This window comes from Bubalus bubalis, chromosome 2 (genome assembly GCF_019923935.1).
Source record: "Bubalus bubalis isolate 160015118507 breed Murrah chromosome 2, NDDB_SH_1, whole genome shotgun sequence".
In the NCBI taxonomy this organism is placed as follows: domain Eukaryota; kingdom Metazoa; phylum Chordata; class Mammalia; order Artiodactyla; family Bovidae; genus Bubalus; species Bubalus bubalis.
Window position 1 is genome coordinate 58,195,204 of NC_059158.1, and position 23,123 is coordinate 58,218,326.

A 23,123-nucleotide genomic window follows, 5' to 3' on the forward strand; every position below is an offset into this window, starting at 1 on the left:
TTTAGCTCAGACATATCTAGTACAGAATTGGGGAATGCTTCCATTTACTAGGCAGGAACTTCACTTTACTACTTGCCCTCTGGTCAATGCCTATCCTCATTTTTAGGTATTGATTTCTGGGAAGTAGGACTTTTAATTTTCCAAGAGTGTGGGTATTCTTGGCAACTTTCGTAGACTTGCAGATTCTCAGATCTACAGAGAATTCTTTTCCTTTTTCCTTGGCCATTTCCTGTGGTCCTGCTGGTCAGGATTTTGGTTCATTTCCTTTTTAACTGTGAAAGTGTTAGTCACTTAGTTGTGTCCGACTCTGCAACACCATGGACTATAGCCTGCCAGGATCCTCTGTCCATGGGATTCTCCAGGCAAGAATACTAGAATGAGTTGCCATTCCCTTTCTCCAGGGGATCTTCCTGACCCAGGGATCGAACCCTGTTCTCCCACATTGTGGGCAGACTCTTTTCCATCTGAGCCATCAGGGAAGCATACTAGGTTCTTGGTCAAGTGGCATACGAGGTCTTGGTCTGTGCCATTCTCATCTTGCCTCTATTTTACCCCCACTGTGCTGAGTTGGATGATTTGCGGTCTAGAGGGCTTTGTGCCTTATTGATGCTTCAGATTATTTCACAGAGAAGAAAGGGGTAGGGGAGCTCCATTTGCCCATAAAACGAGCTCATTCTCCTAAGATATATGGATATAAGAGGTTTAAGACTAACTAGAGGTTCATTTTTATTTTAGCCATAATATGAGGTTGCTCTCAGCTGTTTCAACAACTACCAAAGTTACTGGATGTACTAGTTAGGCTCTGGGGATAAGATAGTGAGCAGGATAAATCTGTTTTCTTTCCTTATGGAGCTTACTGTCTTGTGAGGCAGGTATAAGGTGGTCTGGAAATACATGAGTACCAGCCTTAAGTGTGTATGTATGTGCAAGCACTTTAGTAATGGGGATGGTGTAGGGAGAGGATACTGGAGGAAGTTTTGTTTAAGCTGAGACTTAAAGAAAAATCAACCAGGAACAAACAAGTTGGGATAGTGGAGAAATGTGATATAGTTGTTGCAGGTGCGTTAAAGAGGTTGATGGAGTATAGAAGATACTGTGTGAGAAGACAAGATTAATAGTATATGTGAAGCTGAGAAGATTCATGTTTGGGAAAAGTTAAATGTGCCTAGATTTGAGATTGTGAAGGAGAAAGTGGTTCAGATCTTTGGTTAGAGAGGAAAGCAAGAAGCCAGGTCAGTCCTCTTATATAAGATATATTAAGTTGTTTATCCTGATATCAAGAGGGGAAGCCATTTTTAAGTGCTTTTAGCCAGGGAAATGGCTTGAATGGTGAATTTTTGAAAGAACTTTCTCGTGGGAAGAACAGGTGTGGGGGCATGGGTAGAATCGGATGTAAAGAGATTATTCAGGAAGCTATTGCAGGGATCCAGGTGAGTGATTGTGGTGATGTTGAGCTAAGGTAGAGATAATGAAGGGGGAGAAAATTAGGTTTAAGGGAGATACTTAGGAGGAGACTTGTGGGATTCAGTGATGTATTGGGTGTGAGAGATAACGGGAAGATAGAGGCAAGGATTAATCCCAGATTTTTAGACTGGGCAGTGGGATGAACAGTGGACTATTTAAGATTTGGGAGGAAGTATGGCTGGGGAGTGGATTGGAGAGAGAGTAAAGGGAGATGAATTTAATTTGGGCCTTGTTAGGTGTGAAATGCCTGTGGGCTTATACATGTGGGAGTATGTTGTCTGAACAAAAGTGTTTCGTCAGTTCCACAGGTCTGGAGCTCAGGGTGCTACCTAGGTAGGAAGTGTAACTTGAGGACTCAGGCACAGTATGCTTCATGATGTATGCTTCTGCAATGTGAATCAAGTCATAAGTGACTGGTAATGAGAAAATGATATTCAGTTCAGTTCAGTCTCTCAGTCGTGTCCAACTCTTAGCAACCCTATGAATCACAGCATGCCAGGACTCCCTGTCCATCACCAACTCCTGGAGTTTATTCAAACTCAAGTCCATCGAGTCGGTGATGCCATCCAGCCATCTCATCCTCTGTCGTCCCCTTTTCCTCCTGCCCCCAATCCCTCCCAGCATCAGGGTCTTTTCCAGTGAGTCAACTCTTCGCATCAGGTGGCCAAAGTATTGGAGTTTCAACTTCAACATCAGTCCTTCCAATGAACACCCAGGACTGATCTCCTTTAGAATGGACTGGTTGGATCTCCTTGCAATCCAAGGGACTCTCAAGAGTCTTCTCCAACACCATAGTTCAAAAGCATCAATTCTTCGGCGCTCAGCTTTCTTCACAGTCCAACTCTCACATCCATACATGACCACTGGAAAAACCATAGCCTTGACTAGGTGGACATTTGTTGGGAAAGTAATGTCTCTGCTTTTGAATATGCCATTTAGGTTGGTCATAACTTTCCTCCCAAGGACTAAGCGTCTTTTAAATTCATGGCTTCAGTCACCATCTGCAGTGATTTTGGAGCCCAAAAAAAATAAAGTCAGCCATTGTTTCCACTGTTTCCCCATCTATTTCCCATAGGATAATGCAAAAATTAGATTGGTTCAAGTGCAATTTTCTTTTTTTTTCCCCTAGGCAAGGAGAGATAGCATAGTGGCAGTAGATATATAATCATCCAGTGGAGCTTCCCTGGTGGTTTAGATGATAAAGAACCTGTCTGCAATGCGGGAGACCCGGGTTTGATCCCTGGGTCAGGGAAGATCCCCTGGAGAAGGAAGTGGCAACCCATTGCAGTATTCTTGCCTGGAGAATTCCACGGACAGAGGAGCCTGGTGGGCTACAGTCCATAGGGTCTCAAAGAGTTGGACAGGACTTAGCAACCAACACTTCATTTCAGACAGAAAAAGAGCACTTAAGTAGCTCAGTCGTTATACTGTGAATAGGAGTTTTCTTGTCTGTATTTTAAGAAAATTTAAAAAAAAAAAAAAAAAACAACCCACAGAAACAAATGCCTGTAGCTGGGGGGACCTCGTCCATTAGGCGAACTGCCAACTCCTGGCACCTGGCGCTTTAATGGCAGCCCACTGGCTCATAGCTACACTTCAGCCAGTGTCACAGTGTCTGCTAGTCCTGCTCTGATTAAAGTGCTGTCCTTCTTCCTACTTTATTTTTGTGCATTTTAAATATTGCTGTGGCATTCTTTATTCATATTGAGCTGGCGGTCCTAATTAAGTCCCTGGGACCATTTAGACTTCCTACTAGCACTCAGATTACAAAGCTGCATAGGTTTTGAGCAGACTGCTGAAACTATTTTTCTTGTAAGATCTGTCCAGTTTTGTAGAGCCTGAGGATTTTTTCAGGAACTCATGGTATAGCAGAGATACTTGTATTGAAAATTTGTCAGTAGTCAAGATTGTGCAAGGAAATGTGACGAACTAGAGTGAGAGCCAAAATAAGTCCAGAATGGAATACAGAAGTTTATTGGCCAGAGGCAGAACGAGGAGCCTATAAAAGACATTGAAAAAAGGGAGCCCAGAAGATTGGGGCCAACCAGAAGGATGGACTTGTCCTGGAAACCTTCATGTTGGTTTCTGTACTCCCAGAAACCTTTGATAGCATGCTTTGTGATAAAGAACCATATTCCAGGTTCATCTGGTAAATTTCATTCACCAGACTTAGAAATCAGCTGTTTTTCCGAGGATGGTTAGCAATAATATTCTTCGTCGTTGGTGTTTAGTCACCAAGTCGTGTCCAGCTCTTTTGCAACCCCATGGACTGTAGCTCGCCAGGCTCCTGTGCCCTGGGATTTCCCAGGCACAAATACTGGAGTGGGTTGCCATGTCCTTCTCCAGGAAGATACCCTGCATTGCAGGCAGATTCTTTACCCCTGAGCCACCAGGCTGGCCCCAGTAATAGCCTGGGTGCTCGTTAAGTTTGTAATTGTTTTCTAGGCTTTTTTGAAGAGAACTTAGAATGTGTTTTGTTTTTAAGAGAAAACAGATCCTAAATTGAATACTTCCTATGCAAATTTAGATTCTTATTCCTTTGATATTTGTATCTTTCTTCCCATATATGTTGAATATCTTGTTTTTTAAAAAAGTAACATTTATATGGCTGTGCACCTGAAACTGTCACAACATGGTTAACCAGCTATACTCCCAATATAAAATAAAAAGTTAAAAAGTAACATTGTGACAAATTTGCTTTGTCCTAATGTGTATAATAGTTTCAGAATAACAATATCAACATTATTATGAAGAATAGTCACTTGAGATAATTGCTATCTTTGCCTTATACCAATTTATTTTAGTAACTTAGCTTTTTCATATATTCCCAGAGTATTTGATTCTCATGAAACAATTATTTATTTATGACTGTTATTTGGTAAACTCTGAACTCAAAAGATCAGAGAGGTGAAAGTCACTCAGTCGTGTCCAACTCTTTGCGACCCCATAATGGATATACAGACCATGGAATTCTCCAGGCCAGAATACTAGAGTTACTTTTCCTTTCTTCTCCAAGGGATCTTCCCAACCCAGGGATCAAACGCAGGTCTCCCGCATTGTGGGTGGATTCTTTACCAGCTGAGCCACAAGGGAAGCCCAAGAATACTGGAGTGAGTAGCCTATCCCTTCTCTAGGGGATCTTCCCAACCCAGGAATTGAACCGGGGACTCCTGCATTGCATGCAGATTGTTTACCAACTGAGCTATCAGGGAAGCCCTGTATCAGGCATATCAGAGAGTAGCTTTTAGGATGCTAATTAATATGGATATTAGTTAATGTTTTATGGAGTTAATAGAAATTTTTGGTAAATCTGAGGTCTATTAAGAGTTCCTCTATTATAATAACCCTTCTTGTTTGAATATATGATAAAAGGCAGTGGTTTCTTAGAGCCTCTCTTTTTAATCATCTGTTAAATATATAGGGGCTTCTCTGGTGGCTCAGACAATGAAGAATCTCCCTGGAATGCAGGAGACCTGAGTTTGACCCCTGGGTGGAAAAGATCCTCTGGAGGAGGAAATGGCAACCCACTCCAGTATTCTTGCCTGGAGAATCCCATGGACAGAGGAGCCTTGCAGGCTACAGTCCATGCGGTCACAAATACAGACGTTTAAATATAATATGTGATAATGTTATATTGGGAGAATGTGGTTATTGAGATAAAAACCTTGAGTATGAATTTAGGAGGTGTGTGTAAGAGTTATTTCTAATTTATGTTTTAAAGTATGATGTACCAAAATTCATATTTCTACTCACTGGCTTTTTTATTGTGACATAATTGATGTATAATTAGTTTTAGGTGTACAACATAATAGTTTGATGTATGTATATGTTGTGAAACAGTGTTAATGCTCATCACTGCACATACTTGAAAAAAATGTTTTTTTCTTATGATGAAGACTTTTAAGATTTATTCTCTTAGCAACTTTCACATCTGTTTTTCGTTTAAAGCAGAACTGTACCTTCAAGGATGTTAGACGGTTAATTCATAAATAAGTTAAATATTTCTACCTCAATTATTTGTTTCTGTTGAATATGTTTTGTCTAAACATAGCATGAACTATGTGCATCCAAAGCAGAATAAAAAAAATGTGTTTGGTGCTAATCTCTGTAGTCTATCGGTATACATTAATGTTACATAATCATTATGTTAATACCACTAATATGCAGTATTAGCCTGTTAATATTAATGTGAGAAGTGTAATAAAATGTCATTGTTTTTACTGTGTAGGCTGCTAATTTAAAGCATGTGGACTTGAAGATACATTATGAAATTTATGATACTTATAATATTAACTTTCATACCATAGTGAGATAATGTGTGATGAAAAATCTGTTAGAATTTCTAACAAAAATATCTAATTTCAAAACACCATTTATAATCGTGAATGATGGTGATAGAAGACTCCCTCATATACTCTCTGATACTGTGATGCACTGTTCGTTCTGGACAGGCGCTTACTCATTCTCTCTGATTATAATTTAAATTCATGACTCTGTGTGTGAGCATTAGTCACATCACCCCATTGTCTGCCTTTCTGACTTTGTTGTTTTCTTTACTGTGGTTGTTGGTGCTGGTTACTCTGGAACATTTATTTTTATTTTCATTTTGGTTAAAAGGACTGTTTTATTATGAAACATTGTCAAACTTACAGAAAAGTTGCAAAAGTAGTACAGAGAACTCTGATGTATCTTTCATCCACATTCCCTGTTATTTCCACATTTGCTTTATTTTCTCTTCTCTCCGAAATGTGACTAGTTTCTGAACCATTTGGGAGAATGTTGGAGACATGATAATCCTCTGTTTCTAAATTATTCACTATGTATTGCCTTGGAATAAGGACACCAAAATCAGGAAATTTAATACCGAAATATCTGGAGCATTTCTTTTTCAGCTACCAAACTAAATTGCTCTACATGTGGTTTGTTTGTTTTGTGTTGGGGGATTAATCTTGTCTTTAGTGGAAATCATGGAACAATTGACTATATTAAATTAACTTTAAATACCCGTATAATTTTCAGTTTTTAAAAATTAATGTTGCTTTTTTGTCTAGAATAGCAATATTGAAATACTGAAGTGATGCTTATTTCTAAAGCATCAGATAAACAGATTTGCATTTTGAAGGCTTTAATTTGGGGCTTCCGTGGTGGCTCAGTTGGTAAAGAATCCACCTGCCAATGTGAGAGATGCACGTTTGATCCCTGGATTGAGAAGATACCCTGGAGAAGGAAATGGCAATCCAGTATTCCTGTACAGAAAATCAAAGGACACAGGAGCCTGGCGGGCTGTAGTCCATGGGGTTGCAAGAGAGTTGGACACAACTTAGTGATTAAATAACAACAAAATTTTGCTTTTTAAAGTAATTATAATGAGATCTTCTTTAAAACCCTTAAAGCTATACCAGCCTTTCTTGTCTATTAAACAGTCTGGAAACTCAGCTGGCTACGTCTCTTAATTTAAAAACAGTTTTAGATTGCCTAAGTTTTGCCTTTAAGAATGTGAAACTTAAAGTAGGTTACAAGTTTGCCTACATTCATATATTCAGTTATTCATGCTTATCCACATTCGTATTCTCTATATGAGATTATAAATATGGATCAGACTCATTTTATCTGCACATGCTCATACAGTATTGCAATTAAAATTATTTAATAATAATCCAACTAAAAAGCAATGTCAGAATGCTTGCAATATCATAATTATAAGACCCAGAAAGATTAAATGTAAAATAATAGAAAAAGATACCATACCAATACAAAATAAAGCTAATAGTTATTTTTATATCAAATAAGGGATGTGCTTGCATGTGTGCTAAGTTGCTTCTGTTGTGTCTGACTCTTTGCCACCCCATGGACTGTAGCCCGCCAGGCTCCCCAGTTCATGGAATGCTCTAGGCAAGAATACTGGAGTGGGTTGCTGTGCCCTCCTCCAGGGGATCTTCCTGACCCAGGGATCGAACCCACGTCTCTTTTGTGTCCTATATTGGCAAATGGGTTCTTTACCACTAGTGCCACCTGGGAATCCCCAAATAAGGTACATTTTATGGCAGAAACTTGTACTTGGCTTAGAAGGACATTTCACAGTTATAAAAATAGTTAGGTATAACAAATCTAAATTTGTATGTCCTGTGAATCTTTCTATTGTGTATTTTTTATATTAGGCTTTAGTCATGTGGTCTTATGTTGGATTATTTCTAATCAAGTGATGGTTATTTATGATTGACTTATTTCTACTTCAGTATTATTTGAGCCCTAAGATATAATCTCCTGACCTTTGTATCTAGTAGTATTTAGGCTAAGGGCTCTAGCATCCCAGATCATCTCAATTCAGTCAGGAATGAGAGGCTTTGAAACTGATCTTCACTTCATGTGAAGGATTATTTGAATCCAGGCCACTGTAACTCATAATGCGTAACATTTGGGGGCTCAATTCAGCAAGCCCTAAATTTCAGTTCTTGTTCTCTCAGCAGGTAGGACTTAGTTCAGTTCATTGAAAATTGTTCAGCCTTTCTCCTTAAGATCAGTGAGATCACATTCTGAAAGTAATCTTATTGATTATAATCAACTATAGAAAGATATTTTATACGTATTGTGTAAAACTGTTTCTAGCAATGAAGCAGAACAGAATTACTTAATGAGTTTTGTAACATATGACTCTGAGAAACAGTGGGAACAAGCCTCTGCCTCTTCGAGATAACTCTAGTGGTGTGATATTTTCAAACATTTAAAAATGTGTGGTCTTTCAAAAAACTGGAAAGTCCTTTAAGGAGAAATAGACAAAATCACAATCCTAGGAGAAGTTTTGAATATACTAATTTCAGTAACAGATGAAACAGACATAAACAGTATATATATGTGTGTATACGATCATTTTACTGGCACGCGCATGATTTGAACATTGTTCAGTAAACTTGATCCAGTTAATATGTATTCAGTAACTTTCATGTTCATTTCATGTGTGCATGGAGCATTTACCAAAATTGGCCATAGAATTAGTCTCAGCATATTTCAAAGGATTAATCTGACAGGCTGTTCTCTGGCCCCAAAGGAATTAAGCTAGTTTTCAATAACAAGTAAAAGTGTTAGCCTTTCAGTTATGTAAGACTCTTTGCAACCCCTTGGACTATAGCTCACCAGGCTCCTCTGTCCATAGAATTCTGCAGGCAAGAACAAGCCCTAAGTGGGCCTTAGGAAGCATTGCTATGAACAAAGCTAGTGGAGGTGGTGGAATTCCAGCTGAGCTATTTCAAATCCTAAAAAATGATGCTGTGAAAGTGCACTCAATATGCCAGCAAATTTGGAAAACTCAGCAGTGGCCACAGGACTGGAAAAGGTCTGTTTTCATTCCTATCCCAAAGAAAGGCAATGCCAAAGAATGTTCAAACTACCACACAATTGGACTCATCTCACATAATAGTAAAGTAATGCTCAAAATTCTCCAATCTAGGTTTCAATAGTACATGAACAGAGAACTTCCAGATGTTCAAGCTGGATTTAGAAAAGGCAGAGGAACCAGAGATCAAATTGCCAACGTCTGTTGGATCATTGGAAAAGCAAGAGAATTCCAGAAAAACATCTCCTTTGCTTTACTGACTATGCCAAAGCCTTTGACTGTGTGGATCACAACAAACTGTGGAAAATTCTTACAGAGATTGGAATACTGGAGCACCTTACCTGCCTCCTGAGGAATCTGTATGCAGGTCAAGAAGCAACAGTTAGAACCAGACATGAAACAATGAACTGGTTCAAAATTGGGGAAGGAGAATGTCAAGGCTGTATGTTGTCACCCTGCTTATTTAACTTATATGCAGAGTACATCATACGAAATGCTAGGCTGGATGACTCACAAGCTGGAGTCAGGATTGTGGGGAGAAATATGAATAACCTCAGATATGCTGATGATATCTCCTTCATGGCAGAAAGTTAAGAGGAACTAAAGAGCCCATTTATGAGGGTGAAAGAGGAGAGTGAAAAACCTGGCTTAAAACTCAATATTCAGAAAACTAAGGTCATGGCATCTAGTTCCATCACTTCATGGCAAATAGATGGGGAAAGAATGGAAATAGTGACAGATTTTATTTTCTTGGGCTCCAGAATCACTGCAGATGGTGACTACAGCCATGAAATTAAAAGATCCTTGCTCCTTGGAAGAAAAGCTATGACAAACCTAGACAGCATATTGAAAAGCAGAGAGTTCACTTTGTTGACAAAGGTCCGTATAGTCAAAGCTGTGTTTTTTCCAGTAGTCGTGTATGGATGTGAGAGTTGGACCATAAAGAAAGCTGAGCGCCAAAGAATTGACGCTTTCGAACTGTGGTGCTGGAGAAGACTCTTGAAAATCCCTTGGACAGCAAGGAGATCAAACCAGTAAATCCTAAAGGAAGTCAATCCTGAATATTCATTGGGAGGACTGATGCTGAAGCTGAAGCTCCAACACTTTGGTCACCTGATGTGAAGAGCCGACTCATTAGAAAAGACCCTGATGCTGGGAAAGATTGAGGGCAGAGGAGAATGGGATGACAGGAGATGAGATGGTTGGATGGCATCATCAACTTAATGAACATGAGTCTGAACAAACCCTCCGAGGTAGTGAAGGACAGGGAAGCCTGACGTGCTGCAGTCCATGGGGTTGCAAAGAGTTGGACACGACTGAGTGACTGAATGACAACGAAAACATTGTGATAAACAAAAGTGCGGAGTAGAATGTGAGGCAAGGGTTCTTACGATAATACAAAAAATTATTAATAAAACTCGTGCATGTGTGAGTGCCAATTCGTTTCACTCATGTCCTACTCTTTGTGACCCCATGAACTGTAGCCTGCCAGGCTCCACTCTCCATGGAGTTCTCCAGGCCAGAATACTGGAGTGGGTAGCTGTTCCCTTCCTTTGGGGCATTTCCCAACCCAGGGATCGAACCCAGGTTTCCCACACTGCAGGCAGATACTTTACCATCTGAGCCACCAGGGAAGCCAAAGATAGAATTCACTGGTTCAGAAGGATTAAGAATGAGTAGATGTTTTGAGTATTGTGAAAAGAACATAACATAGGAAATGTATGTCACAATGTGAGCATTGATACAAACTTGGATTCTTTGTAATCACATGTATACCTCTTATTTTATTCAAATATGTCTGTTTATTCCAGAGACGTCTCTTAAGTTTGTCCTTTTCAGTGTATTTATCAAATCAGAGAAGAATTTCAGCCAAATCTTTTTATTTTGTAAAACTTTTGCTTACGAACCAATTTTAAGAGTTAAACAGTTCCTAAGTGGTATGGCTGAGAAAAATGTTGCTAATTTTATTTGATGGAATAATGTGAATAAATAAAATGTGTGAACATTCTATTTAAGGCCACTGAAATTTGCTAGAAGAGCTTGGTTATGCTTTTTTGATGATTCGTCCCACTGAGAACAGCCAGTGGTTCTGGGAATAGTCAGTACTCTGTAATGCTGAGTCTGGTTTGAAATGAGAAGGAGTTGGGGGAGAGGATATGAAGCAGAACACAGGACACTGATGAAAGGTGGCTTGCTGCTAAAACAAATCTGTTCCATATATCAGGGGTACCCATGTATCTTTTTGCTTAGTAAGTTCTGGAATTGTGCGGTTTAGGTTTTCCCTCTCATCTGTCTCCTGAACTTTCCTTTAAAGATATGCTTTATGAGGCGTTATATATAATGCATATTATATATGTCTTCATATATAATATATAGGGATAATTTACTTGGCTTTTAATGTTTATAAAGGTGAGAGTTTAATTTTTTTTTTTTTACCCCCACATTATTTTTAAGTGATTTTTTGCCTTTTTCCTAGGGAGTCGGCATCTCAGTTCATGGGCAATTCCGAGTGGCTACCGAAAAGTCTGTTTTTGCGATGCCAGAAACAGCAATAGGTAAATTAAAACAAAAACCACCACAATAATTACTTTTAGAATGATCAGATTTTGATACTTTTCAAATTACATTGTTATTGAAGGAATTGATGGAATTTTATGTGAGCTACAGCAAAGAAAGAACTTTTAAAACAAAATTATTATAGGAAGATACCTGAGAGTTTATATTAGCTCATAGGTTTATCTGAAAACACAAAAGCAAGCATATTTAACTGGAAACACTAGCACATTGTAGTTGATTTTATTTATTTATTCTTATTGAAATGTACTTGATTTACAATGCTGTGCTAAGTTCTGTTGTACATATATTTAATTTTAGATTAAAAATTATTAGAGGAAATATTCTTGCATTCAGATCTAGTCTCAATTTGGAATTAACTTTTTATGTGGTGTGAGGTGTGGGTCAAAGGTATAGATCAAAGTTTAGGTCAAAGGTATAGATCAAAGTTTATTATTTGCTTATGGAGATTAAATCATTCCCACATTATTTTTTGGAAAAAGCTTCTGTTTCTCCGCTGATTGCCTTTATGCCTTTGTAAGTGCTGATCATGGTGCTAATGCCCTGCTGTTTTGATTACTGTTGCTTTACAGTAAGTCCTGATCAAGTAATGATACTCCTCTAATTTTGTTCTGTTTTTTCCCCTCCCAAATTGTTTTGGCTATACAGATCATTTGTATTTCTATATGAATTTGAGAGTTGTCAGGCGAGTATATTCTCCTCGGTTCTCTCTCATCACAACAAAGATTTGGAGTGACGGACATTAAAGCCCTTGGCGCGTCACAGCTCTTGGGTCTTGAACAGACTGTTTATTGCTCTTAGACAGATCAGTGTTACAGCTCCGTGTTACAGCTCTATTTTATTTAGAAAATAGCAGGAAAATCCATCCTCAAGGCGTGAGGGCATGCCGACAGGAAGACATGAAGAGAAGAGAGTTGGGGAATGCGTCAGTGCGCGGGAGGGAGAGAGAGAGAGAGACCTAGCTCTTTGGCTCCTCCTTTTATATGTTTTTTCCTCCCCCTGGGCCTGCCCTATGTAAATTCGGCTAGCCAGGAGTGCTGTTTGTTCTACCTGAGGCCCTCACTCTGGTCCTCGGACCTTCCTTTGACCTTCCTTTGTTCTATTTTCATGGGCTTTTCCCTTCCTTGTCTTTTAGCCACCTCCATTTTGGACTCCTGTTTCCTGTTCTAACTACCTAACAGAATGATTTTGTAAGTTTCAACAAGAAAACCTATTAGAATTTTTATTTGGCTTGTCTGCTGCTGCTGCTGCTAAGTTGCTTCAGTTGTGTCCCACCCTGTGTAACCCCATAGACGGCAGGCCACCAGGCTCCCCTGTCCCTGGGATTCTCCAGGCAAGAACACTGGAGTGGGTTGCCATTTCCTTCTCCAATGCATGAAAGTGAAAAGTGAAAGGGAAGTCGCTCAGTCATGTCTGACTCTTAGCGACCCCATGGACTGCAGCCTACCAGGCTCCTCCATCCATTGGCTTGTCTAGGATCTATCATTTTAGGGAGAATTGACATCTTAACAATACTGAGTCTTTAAACTTGTGAGCAAGGTGTATCTTTCCATTTATTTAGGTCTTCTTTAATTTCATGAAGCCAAATTTTGTAGTTTTCAATTTCTTATACATCCTTTGTCAGATTTTTCCTTAAGAATTTAATATTGTTCAATGATATTATAAATGATATTTTAAAAATCTAGTTGTGATTGTTAGTTATTGATAAACAGAAATTGACTTTTGTACTTTGTATCCTGGGAGAAGGAAAAGGCAGCCCACTCCAATATTCTTGTCTAGAGAATCTCCATGGACAGAGGCGCCTGGAAGGCTCCAGTCCATGAGGCCGCAAGAGTCAGATACGACTTAGCGACTACACCACCACCACCACCACTTCATATCCTGCCATGATAGATTCACTTATTAGTTCTAGTAGATGTTTTGTAGATTGAATTGGATTTTCTAAATATAGTTATGTTCTTTACAAGTAAAGTATGTTTTACTTTTTTTCTTTCCCATCTGGATACTTGTTATTTTTTCTTGTCTAATTCTGCTGGGTAGAACCTCCGATACAGTGCTGAACAGATATGTTGAGAGTGGACCTTCAAACATTCAGTCTTCACCAATTAAGTATAATGTTAGGTATAGGTTTTTCATAGATGCCCTTTATGAGGATGAGGAACTTTCCTTCTATTGCTTGATTTCTGGGGGATTTTATTAGGAACAGATTTTAGATTTTGTCTTTTTTTCCCTGCATCTGTTCATATGACAGCTGGGTTTTTTTTTTTCCTTTTCTTTTCTTTTAGTTTTTCTTTTTTAGTTTATTGTTAATGGTGAATTACTTGATTGTTTTTTCAACATTAAACTAACTTTGCATGCTGGAATAAATCTCACTGTAGTATGTTGTGTTCTACTTTTCATATGTTGTTGGGTTTGGTTCACTGAAATTTTACTTGGAATTTCTGCATCTGTGTTCATGAGGTATATTGGTCTGTAGTTTTCTAGTAATACCCTTGCTTCATTTTGATGCAGTATAATACTGGCTTCATTTCTTAAAAAGTTTTGTAAAATCGGTCCTTTTTATTTTTTTCCCCACTGGTTTGGTAGAATTCACCAGTGAAACCATCTAGGCTTGGAGTTTCCTTTTCTAGGCCTGGTAAGGTTTTTAGCTACAAATTAAAATCTTTAATCGATATAGAATTTTCAAGTTGTCTATTTCTTCTTGCACAAGATTTGGTCATTTGAGTCTTTTAAAAAGTTTGTCCATTTGCTAGCATAAAGTTAATTTCCTTATTAGCTTTTCAGTATCTGTAGAACCAGTATCTGGGTCTCTCATTCTTGATATTAGTAACTGTGTCTTCTGTTTTTTTCTGATCAATCGAATTAGCATTTTGTTAATTTTATTGATCTCAACATTTTTTTTGGTTTTATTTATTTTCTATTTTATTGATTTCTGCTCTGATATTTATTACTCCTTTCTACTTTCAGTTTCGCCTCTTTCTCTAGTCCCCTAAGGTTAAACCTGAGGTCAGGTATAGAATTCTGTTCTGATGTTTAAATGTGATCTTACCCTTATCTTGGTTCCTCTGTGTGTTTTTTTTTTTTTTTTTTTTACTTTCTATGGCTGCTCTTAAAACTTTCTATTGATCATTTGATTATGATGTACCTTTGTGTAGCTTTCTTCATGTTTCTTATGTTTGTGTGTGTATGTTTTTTAATGGTTGGGCTTGTCTAGTTATGTTTATAGTTTTTGTCAGATTTGGAAATTTTGACATTATTTCTTCAAATATTTTTATTTTTATTATTATTATTATTATTTTTTTAATTCTTCAAATATTTTTGTGTTCCACCGTTTCCTTTACAGGAACTCCATTTAAACTTTTATTAGGCTCACTCATGCATTGTTCATTTTTAAAAATTTTCTTCTTTTCACCTTGTTGTTGTTCATTCGCTAAGTCGTGATACTTGCTCTTCCTATATCTTCAAGTTCACTAATCCTTTCTTTTACAAAGTTAAAATTGCTCTTAGTCCCATTTAGGTATTTTTTTTAGCTTATACATTCATCTTAGTTTTCATCTGTAGTACTATCATGTGGGTGTTTTTTAAAAATATCTTTTTTGTTTTTAGCTTTTTGAACATAAGGTATGTGTATATTATAACTGTGTTGATCTCCTTGTTTGCTAATTCTCATGTATATGTCAGTTCTGAGTCAATTTTGATTGTTATATCATGTCATTATGGGTAACATCTTCCTGGTTTTAGATACCTGGTATTTTCTTATTGGATCCTAGACATTGTAAGCTTTACTTTGTTGGGTGCTGGCTACTTTTGTATAGATGATTTCTAACTTATGATGGTCTGACTTATGACTTTACAATGGTGCAAAAGCAATATACATGTAGTAGAAACTGTTCTTTGAATTTTGACCTTTTCCTTGGCTGGCCATATCTGGTATCATACTCCTGTGATGCTGGGCAGTAGCAGTGAGCCATTCCTCTTAGGCAGTCATCTAATCACTAAGATAAATATCTGGTACTTGGAACCATTTTGTTTTTCACTTTCAGTGCAATATTCAATATATTATATGAGATATTCAATCAGTTCAGTTCAGTCGCTCAGTCGTGTCCAACTCGTTGTGACCCCCATGAATCGCAGCACGCCAGGCCTCCCTGTCCATCACCAAATCCCAGAGTTCACCCAAACTCACGTGCATTGAGTCGGTGATGCCATCTAGCCATCTCATCCTCTGAGATATTCAATATTTTATTATAAAATAAGCCTTGTGTTAGATTATTTTGCCCAACTGTAGGCTAATATAAGTGTTCTGAGCACATTTAAGGTAGGCTAGGCTAAGCTCCAGTACTTTGGCCACCTCATGCAAAGAGTTGACTCATTGGAAAAGACTCTGATGCTGGGAGGGATTGGGGGCAGGAGGAGAAGGGGACAACAGAGGATGAGATGGTTGGATGGCATCACTGACTCGATGGACGTGAGTCTGAGTGAACTCCGGGAGTTGGTGATGGAAAGGGAGGCCTGGTGTGCTGTGATTCATGGGATCACAAAGAGTTGGACACGACTGAGCGACTGAACTGAACTGAACTGAGGCTAAGCTATGATTTTTTGATAGATTAGTTGTATTAAATGCATTTTTGACTTATGGTATTTTTAATTTATGATGGATTTATCAGAATGTAACCCCTACACACAACCCCAGTGTAAGTTGAGGAAGATCTGCCTTCTTGTAAATGTTCTTTACTTTGCTTCTGGGATGAGGTTAAGTTACTTGGAAATAGTTTGTTCAAGTCTTTTAGGTTTTTTGTTTGTTTTTAATGTAGGATTGGAGCAGTATTCAGACTAGGGCTAATTATTTCCTACTACTGAAGCAAGACCCTTCTTTGCATTCTACTCGGTACCTCCACGAATCCTGAGCTTTCATGGTCTGGTTGGTGGGAACAGGTACTATTCTCAGCCCTGTGTAGATTCCCAGTACCGTTCTCTGTAATCCTTCCTTGTGGTTCTTTCCTTAACCTCACAGTTTCTTCATTGAACACATGTATTTATCAGTATCAAGCTGGGGATTTAAGGGAGATACTCTGCAGATCTCCAGTGTTTTCTCTCTGTGCAGCTCTTTCCTCTCTGGTACTCTGTTCTGGGAATTCTTTCTCCCTGAATTTTTAGCTTAATTCCCCTCAAATCTAGGACTGTTTTGGGCCTGGACAGTATCTCCAGGCATTAAGATGGAGCTTTTGTAGGGCTTGTTGTTGTTTAGTCTCTTCATTGTGTCTGACTCTTTGAGACCCCATGGACTATAGCCCGCCAGGCTCCTCTGTCCATGGGATTTCCCAGGCAGTAATACTGGAGTGGGTTACCATTTCCTTCTCTAGGGGATCTTCCAGACCCAGGGATCAAACCCGTGTCTCCTGCATTAACAGATGGGTTCTTTACTACTGAGCTACCAAGGAAGCTTTTAAGTAGGGTTTACCTGATTTGTTTTCAGATATTCAGACATCACTTTCCTTTACTGCTTGGTGGTCCAGTATGTTGAAAACTTATTTCATATACTGCAGTTGTTTTTCTATACTTATTTCAGGCGAAGAGTAAATTCTGTCCTTCTTACTCCATCTTACTCAAAGTGTAATTCTCCTGGATGGCTATGTTTAGCTTCATTTCAGTTCAGTTCAGTCACTGAATTCTGTCTGACCCTTTGCAGCATGCCATAGACTGCAGCACACCAGGCTTCCCTGTCCATCACCAACTCCTGGAGCTTACTCAAACTCATGTCCGTAGAGTCGGTGATGCCATCCAACCATGTCATCTTCTGTCGTCCCCTTCTCCTCCTGCCCTCAATCTTTCCCAGCATCAGGGTCTTTTCAAATGAGTCAGTTCTTCACCTCAGATGGCCAAAGTATTGGAGTTTCAGCTTCAACATCAGTCCTTCCAATGAATATTCAGGACTGATTTCCTTTAGGATGGACTGGTTGGATCTCCTTGCAGTCCAAGTTATTCTCGAGTCTTCTCCAACACCACAGTTCAAAAGCATCAATTTTTCAGCACTCAGCATTCTTTATAGCCCAACTCTCACATCCATACATGACTACCATAGTTATGGAAAAACCATAGCTTTGACTAGACAGACCTTTGTTGGCAAAGTAATGTCTCTGCTTTTTAATATGTTGTCTAGGTTGGTTATAACATATCTTCCAAGGAGCAAGCGTCTTTTATTTTCATGGCTGTGGTCACCATCTGCAGTAATTTTAGAGCCCAAGAAAATAAAGTCTCTCACTGCTTCCATTATTTCCCATCTATTTGCCACAAAGTGATGGGACTGGATGCCATCATCTTAGTTTTCTGAATGTTGAGTTTTAAGCCAAGTTTTTCCCTCTCCTCTCTCACTTTCATCAAGAGGCTTTTTAGTTCTTTTTCACTTTCTACCTTAAGGGTGGTGTTATTTGCATATCTGAGGTTATTGATATTTCTCCTGGCAATCTTGATTCTAGCTTGTGCTTCCTATAGCCCAGCGTTTCTCATGATGTACTCTTTGTATAAGTTAAATAAGCAGGGTCACAATATACAGCCTTGACATACTCCTTTTCCTATTTGGAACCAGCCTGTTGTTCCATGTCTAGTTCTAACTGTTGCTTCCTGACCTGCATACAGATTTCTCTCTTAATGCACAGTGTTCTTTTATAACAGAACACTGTGCATTAAGAAAAGTTAGTCTAAAGCAAGAATGAAGCCTTACTTTATTTGTTCAAGGAACCAAATAGAGTCTTCTGTCTGAATCGGGGGCAGAGCGATACACTATGCTCTTCCAGAGCTACACAGGCAACTCAGGTGAAGAGTTTGGATTTAAACGTAAATGTTATGGGAAACTGTGGGAGAGTTTAAAGCAGAGAGTGACGTGGTCTGGTATACATTCTGATACCATTCTGACTGCTTTAAGGAAAATGGATTGTATATGTGCAAGAGTAATGGCAGAGACACTTGTTAGAAGGTTATTACATTAATCTAGAGTTCTGTTATCTACTTCTGTAGCCACTAATCACATATGACTGTTTAATTTAAATAAATTCAGTTCCTCAGTTGCACCAGCCACATTTCAAGTGTTTAATAGCCATATCTGGTGGCAGCATAGATTACAGAACATTTTTATCATCAGAGAAAATTCTATTGAGCAGCACAAGTCTAGAGAGAGATAATTTTAGGCTTGGAGTGATAAGAAGCTGTAAAGTTGGAATAGAGAGGCTATATTTGGAAAATGTTTTGGAGTTAACTTGTGATGTAGTGAATCAGGAATAACTCAAAGGTGTTTAGCTAGTGCTGCTAGATGGCTATAAGGCCACTAGAGAAGGAGCAGTGTGGTTGGAGGAATGTGACTCAAGGCTTGTGTTTGCTGTGTTATATATCTGGGATGTTTATTATCTGTGTGGTTAAATGCAGATATGAGAGTTCATATCCAGGAGAAACAATCATAACTAGATAGATAGATTTGGGTCTGTATTGGGCTGCCATAGCAAAATACCAAGACTGGGTAGCTTAAACAACATTTATTTCTCCTACTTATTCCTCTTGCTGGAAGCGGGAAGTCCTACATCAAAGTATTGGCAGATTTGGTTTCACTCAAGGCCTCTCTCCTAGACTTGTAGAGAGCTGCCTCTCTTTGTGTCCTCACATGGCCCTTTGTCTTGGAGTCTTTCCTCTTCTTATAAAGACACCAGTCCTGTTAGATAAGGCCTCACCATTAAAACCTCATTTAATCTTCAGTTCAGTTCAGTTCAGTTGCTCAGTCATGTCCGACTCTTTGCGACCCCATGAATTACAGCATGCCAGGCCTCCCTGTCCATCACCAACTCTCGGAGTTCACTCAAACTCTCGTCCATTGAGTTGGTGATGCCATCCAGCCATCTCATCCTCTGTTGTCCCCTTCTCCTCCTGCCCCCAATCCCACCCAGCATCAGAGTCTTTTCCAATGAGTCAGTTCTTTGCATGAGGTGGCCAAAGTACTGGAGTTTCAGCTTTAGCATCATTCCTTCCAAAGAAATCCCAGGGCTGATCTCCTTCAGAATGGACTGGTTGGATCTCCTTGCAGTCCAAGGGACTCTCAAGAGTCTTCTCCAACACCACAGTTTAAAAGCATCAATTCTTCGGCACTCAGCCTTCTTCACAGTCCAACTCTCACATCCATACATAACCACTGGAAAAACCATAGCCTTGACTAGATGGACCTTTGTTGGCAAAGTAATGTCTCTGCTTTTGAATATGCTATCTAGGTTGGTCATAACTTTCCTTCCAAGGAGTAAGCGTCTTTTAATTTCATGGCTGCAGTCACCATCTGCAGTGATTTTGGAGCCCCAAAAAATAAAATCTGCCACTGTTTCCACTGTTTCCCCATCTATTTCCCATGAAGTGATGGGACTGGATGCCATGATCTTCGTTTTCTGAATGTTGAGCTTTAAGCCAACTTTTTCACTCTCCTCTTTCCCTTTCATCAAGAGGCTTTTGAGTTCCTCTTCACTTTCTGCCATAAGGGTGGTGTCATCTGCATATCTGAGGTGATTGATATTTCTCCCGGCAATCTTGATTCCAGCTTGTGCTTCTTCCAGCCCAGCGTTTCTCATGATGTACTCTGCATAGAAATTAAATAAGCAGGGTGACAATATACAGCCTTGACGTACTCCTTTTCCTATTTGGAACCAGTCTGTTGTTCCATGTCCAGTTCTAACTATTGCTTCCTGACCTGCATATAGGTTTCTCAAGAGGCAGGTCAGGTGTTCTGGTATTCCCATTTCTTTCAGAATGTTCCACAGTTTATTGTGATCCACACAGTCAAAGGCTTTGGTATAGTCAATAAAGCAGAAATAGATGTTTTTCTGGAACTCTCTTGCTTTTTCGATGATCCAGCGGATGTTGGCAATTTGATCTCTGGTTCCTCTGCCTTTTCTAAAACCAGCTTGAACATCTGGAAGTTCACGGTTCATGTATTGCTGAAGCCTGGCTTGGAGAATTTTGAGCATTACTTTACTAGCATGTGAGATGAGTGCAATTGTGCGGTAGTTTGAGCATTCTTTAATCTTAGTTACCTCTTTAGAGTCCCCTTCTCCAAATTGTCACATTGTAGGGCTAGGACTTCAGCTTAAGATTATGGGACACAGTTTGGGATACATTTCAGTCCATCACATCGATGTTATCTGAAGCTGTCAGAGCTAAGGAAATGTGTAGTGGGGAGCGGATAGTCTAAGATGAGGCGGAGGTACAGCAGCATGTGCAGGCCCAAGGGAAGTGAAGCCAGCGGAGGCACTGGAAGGAAGCAGCCACTGAGGCAAGGGGCGAAGGGAGAACGTGGGGCTCTGGAACAGATGAAAGTGCTTCAGGATAGAGGTGTTTTTGCTTGGACAGAGTGCTCCTGAAGTTCAGGGGAAAGTAGGAATGAACACTGAGGAACAGAAAGATGACCAAAGTGCCTGGGATATAGTGAGTGAGTGGTAAGAGATGTAATTGAGAAAGTGATAAGGGGTCTTGAAGACTGCTAAAGGTGTTAGTTTTAATCTAAAAGAAATGGGCAGTCATGGAAGACTTTTAAGCAATAGAATACAAGACTCATCAAAATTTGTGTTATTAAGATAATTTAAAAAATTCAGTCAGACAAGAGCATTAAAAAAAGATTTGTGTTATTAAAAAGATCACTGGCTGTTGTGCAGAGAACTGTCTAGAGGAGGAAACAACAGATCATGGTTGTTGGTGGAGGGTTGAGGGGGTGGTACAGGAGGAGATCTGAGTCTGGATAGTTGTACCCTTTATTGGGGTGGGTGATACTGGATGACAGTGTTGGCGGGGGTGGGCAGGGGTTATGAATTCAACTTTAGACCTATGTTGTTTGAGATGTTAAGAGACATTTCTATTTACAGTAACACGCCACTGATTCTTTCAAGTCTAGGAAGTTTTTGGCAAGTGGACCTGGAAAGAATTTGAATGCTTGTATTTTTATCTCAGCTTAGTTAATTGAAGCGATTTTGAAATAGATAGCTTTTAAACCTAGAGAGTCAAACTTGTTTAGGAAGCTCTTAAACACCAAAACGTAGGATATTAACAAGTATTTGCATATCTGCTGTTTTTAGTTGTTGCCAGTAGAGAGAATAAGGGAATTTTTAAAATACTCATGGTTAAGAAAAGAATAGGTACAAGTTCTGTTGATTAGGTATAAACTTGTTCATTTATTAGAACTAATGGTTATCACATCACTTTAAGTATCTTGAATATTAGATATTTGACTGTTTAGAAATTGATTGAATGGTAATAATAATTTATCACATAATAGCCACAGATTACATTTTTTTCTGTGCTAATCATTTGGACAGGAAATATTTGTTTTCAGTCTTTACCTACATTGGAGATTCTTAAAAAGTAGTAGTTGAGATAAGAAATTTAGGTAATATTTATCAAGCATTTACATGTAAAACACTGTGTCATCAAACCCTTTATTGTCTTCTATAGAAATGAAACATGAAAAATTTGAAAGATATCCTAATTAAATTAGCACAATTTATAGCAAGTCTTTTGTGATATTGGTTGTGTTGTATGTGTTGCATTATAGTACCATGGTATAGTAATAATATTTTTAATATAGATTCAGACTCCAGAGAAGACTGGCCTTTGATATAAAGTAAGAGAGCTGCAGTTATCTCTTTCATTTGAATCGTTATCTCTTTTTGTTTTTAATTACAGGGCTATTCCCTGATGTGGGTGGAGGTTATTTCTTGCCACGACTTCAAGGAAAACTTGGGTACTTCCTTGCATTAACAGGATTCAGGCTGAAAGGAAGAGATGTGTACACAGCAGGAATTGCTACACACTTTGTAGATTCTGAAAAGGTAATTACTTGGATAGCTGCACTTTGTGTTGTTGGAATAACTCATATTGCACGGGGTATAAGTGTTTGGGATAACAGGCTTTTGGCAAACATGTGTCTGAGTCCTGCATCTGCATCTGCCCTTAAAGCTGTGTGGCCGTGGGGAAGGCGCTTAAGCTCTTCAATCCTCAGTTTTCTCGTATGCAAAATGGAGATAATTGTATCTAGATCCAGGGCTGTTTTGCCTGGTACCTCCAGTGAGTATCTTTTAATGGATAATTATAGTCTGTGTGAAAAAAAAAAAAGTAATACTTTAAGAAAGTCTATTATATAAAATCTGAATTTATAAAAGAAGAAGGCTGAATGCTGAAGAATTGATGCTTTTGAACTGTGATACTGGAGAAGACTCTTGAGAGTTCCTTGGATTACAAGGAGATCAAACAAGGCAGTCCTAAAGGAAATCAACCCTGAATATTCATTGGAAGGACTGATGCTAAAGCTGAAGCTCCAATACTTTGGCCACGTGATATGAAGAGCCAACTCATTGGAAAAGATCCTGATGCTGGGAAAGATTGAGGGCAGGAGAAAAAGGATTTCTGATCTTGAGGTTAGGATGTTAGGGGATAGGGGAGGGAATGTTATTAGAATGTATGAAAGTATACAAAGTTGAAGGTTGTCCCTGTAATGCTGACATGAGGGCCTTTCATCACATTTGCCTGAATTTTCAGATCTTTATGGGCATCTTCAGTCACATTGAGTAGGTGGCTGTCTCATTCTTCCCTGACCTGTTACAGGGAGCAAACAGGGGCACTCTGTTATCTACTCTAGAGGGACATTCTTGATTATAGTGGAATTTGGTTAAGGCTGGTGGGGGGAACTGATCCACAACCCTTCCTTTTTTTGTCAGTCTGCCTAGTAATATCTGCAGTG

General features: G+C 39.0%; 1 protein-coding gene across 13 annotated transcripts in view; it reads left to right on the plus strand.

The window, feature by feature from the left end:
- HIBCH (3-hydroxyisobutyryl-CoA hydrolase) overlaps window positions 1-23,123 on the plus strand; it is a 116,224-nt gene that overhangs the window by 57,452 nt on the left and 35,649 nt on the right. For all 13 annotated transcript variants that reach the window (XM_044932475.1, XM_044932470.1, XM_044932472.1 and 10 more), the window contains exons 7-8: window positions 11,271-11,349; window positions 22,070-22,215. In XM_044932475.1, the coding sequence (XP_044788410.1) occupies window positions 11,271-11,349; window positions 22,070-22,215 (225 nt within the window). The remainder of the gene's footprint in view (window positions 1-11,270; window positions 11,350-22,069; window positions 22,216-23,123) is intronic.